The sequence below is a fragment of the Hordeum vulgare genome, chromosome 4H (genome assembly GCF_904849725.1).
Source record: "Hordeum vulgare subsp. vulgare chromosome 4H, MorexV3_pseudomolecules_assembly, whole genome shotgun sequence".
NCBI lineage: Eukaryota > Viridiplantae > Streptophyta > Magnoliopsida > Poales > Poaceae > Hordeum > Hordeum vulgare.
Window position 1 is genome coordinate 418,794,217 of NC_058521.1, and position 2,757 is coordinate 418,796,973.

The 2,757-nt window shown below is 46.3% G+C and overlaps 1 protein-coding gene across 1 annotated transcript; it reads right to left on the bottom strand.

Moving 5' to 3' along the window:
• Positions 1–578: 578 nt before the first annotated feature.
• On the bottom strand, positions 579–1,664 carry LOC123446538. Its single transcript, XM_045123110.1, has 2 exons — positions 1,343–1,664; positions 579–1,225 (listed from the first exon to the last, which is right to left on the bottom strand). The coding sequence occupies exons 1-2, from the start codon at positions 1,603–1,605 to the stop codon at positions 1,222–1,224; spliced, it is 267 nt and encodes an 88-aa protein (XP_044979045.1). The 5' UTR covers positions 1,606–1,664; the 3' UTR covers positions 579–1,221.
• Positions 1,665–2,757: the final 1,093 nt, after the last annotated feature.

The following is a 2,757-nucleotide window of genomic DNA, read 5'->3' on the forward strand; positions in this document are numbered from 1 at the left end:
CTATGAATTGACTCTTATAATGGTTTTTCATGCTAGGTCTATACCAACCTGAATCTTCCTCTCTTTTTGAAACTGTTCCTCTTTGGTTAGACTCTTAACTAGAACTGTTCTCCTCTACTACTCTTCAAGACTATTTAACTGAAACTATCCTGCTAGCTTGTCCAGGATTGTAGTACTACTGCTAGTACTTTGTGGGTACTCCTATACTACATTACGAGCTCTTAAGCTCTCGTATTATCAGTAGATAACTGGCTGTGGAGTAAATAAAGGGCAAAATGCAGCGATGTTCTGTTTTTGCAGGGAAAGATGTAGTGACGAGGTTATTCATAAATCATTCTTAGTTAATTAATGAGATAAATCTTTTGCCTCTGTTCGGAAAAAAAAGTATGACGCTGAGAACTTGAAATGCGTCACAGGGGATAAAAAATATGGAGCAGGGGCCAGCGTTACAATGCTGCTATGATGAGACATAACTAAACTTCTGTAGAGCGGCAGAACAACACGAAATGACAGCACACGAATACCGCGGTGCATCCACGTTGCTAAAACGAACACTCGAACAGTTCTCAACAGTACCGTAGCATCAAAATGTTTGTATTCAAGCACGAATAGCAAACTTATTACAAAGTGGGCATACATAAGCATACTCGGTTACACGTAGGCTCCTACTCCACATGCATTCCATGAGCATTAGCAGCAACTACCCTGATTTCGTATCTCATTAACTGTACTCTTTACAACTTAAAAAAATACAATGTATGACAAAGGAAGTAGAATCTCCTCACTTGTCACTCCATGTATCAACTTATTTTTAATAATTTGGATATAAGAAATGCAACTTTTAAAAAGGTGTAGCTCAGGAGGGATAGATGGAAGAAAGAGGAAAGACAGAGAGGTGGAAAGGAACATGGCGAGAAAGAGAAGGTGGAATAAGAAGATGAAGAACGTGGAAGAAAATGTGGCCTTGTTGGGTCTTACAAGGTCAAGAAAAGGTCTTGCAAGGTCAAGAAGACCCGGACAAAGTGAACGTGACAAGAAAAGAAAACGGAGGAGGGGGTGATGGCTAGAAGAAAAGCTCAATCAGGATAACACCATATTATTGCTATGGACGAATCACCGCCGACGGTGCTCCCCGTGGCCAGAATCCTCTCGGTCTGAGCTCTCCATGGGTGTCCAACACCTCCTGCCCACAAGGCACGGCTGCCTGGCAGCTCGTCCTCTCTATCTGATGGTGGGAGACAGAAAAAACAAAGAAGAGAAGGGTGTTGTAAGTCAGGGGCAAATCATGTGGAGATTGCTTCGTGATTAAGGTAGCAATCGCTGGACGACCAAAAGCCGGTACCTCAAAAACCAGTGTACATGACCGCCGTCGGAGTGGAGGCAGCCGCGACGCCATGAGGTAGAACGGGGACCGCGGCGGCGGCCGCGGACGCACGCGAGAGGCGGCGTGGTGGTGGTGACGCCGAGCCACAGCACGGCGGCAGCTCCGGGGCGCAGCGGTGGTGCAGTGTGTATGGGTGATTTCAGAGCCGCATGGAGTCGGAACTCGGAACCCAGTGGAGCTTTGGGTAGGAGAGGGAGGGGGCTGGGGAATGGATCGGCCATGGGTGCTGCGTCTTATATGAACTCGGCCGGCTCGGGCAGGGACGGATGCAAGGGGGTGGTCAACGATGCACTTTTGCCTTGACAGCGATTAGGTTTCGGCTAATCACGCGTGCTGCTGGGCTGGAACGCCGTGTTTTCCCGTGTGCAATCCAGGCCAAGCCCAAAAGAAAAATGGAAGCCCAACTCAAAGACAAAGCGAAGTAGGGCCTTCTAAAAAAGAAAAGTTTTTTTTTTTTGCGAATCTGAAAAAGAAAAGGTTAGGGAGTAGGGACGAGGGTTTGCCTTAAAAAAAAGAGACTGATGTGCGTCGGCGCGTCGGACCAAACTTCGGCCGGTCACGCGCAAGCCGCCACATCAAACCCTGTTTGACTGTTAGATCAAATCATATAGCAAAAATCGTCGATGATAGCAAAAACAAGCAGCGTTGTAGCAAAAATCGGCCACAGATGTAACAAAAACATGGTCGTAGCAGAAATATCAACATGGTTGTAGCAAAAATAACGACGTTGATGGTGCGTGGTATCAAAACAAGATATGGGTTGTAGCGAAAAGCGGACGTCTTTGTAGTAAGAAATCGACACCGGCGATGCGTTGTAACAAAAACCCAACGTGGTTGTAGCAAAATGAGATGCAGATTGTAGCATCACAAATGGTGCTTGTAGTAGGGAAGTGCTAGTCGGAGCAGTGTCGTAGTCCTCGAACTGTCGACGGCGGTGATGCGTTGTAGCAAAACGAAGTGCCGATTGTAACAAAAGCTAGCATGATTGTAGCAAAAAAATCGATGCCGGCTATGTCTTGTAGCAGAACGAGGCGCCGGTTCCAGCAAATTGCTACGTCGGTTGTAGCAAAAGCTAGCATGGTTGCAGCAAAAAACAACACAGTTGTAGCAAAAATGATTTCTGGTTCCAGTAAAAAAACCAATGCAGCAAAACAAATGACAACCGCCATCCGTCCTCGCACCAACACCATCCTAGTCTATGCAGCAATTTGAAAAAGATTGGTTGTAGCACGACATGATACCAATTATAGCAAAAAAATCCAAACGCTCTTTGTGCAATGAAGCAAAAATACAAACATAACCGGTCCATGCAACGTTTGATGCCTATGTAACATACCTGGCCTAGTGCTTCTCGCGTACAGAGGCGATCGGGC

Coding starts and splice junctions, on each gene's coding strand:
- LOC123446538 (XM_045123110.1), bottom strand. CDS start 1,605: ATGGCCGATCCATTCCCCAGCCCCCTCCCTCTCCTACCCAAAGCTCCA.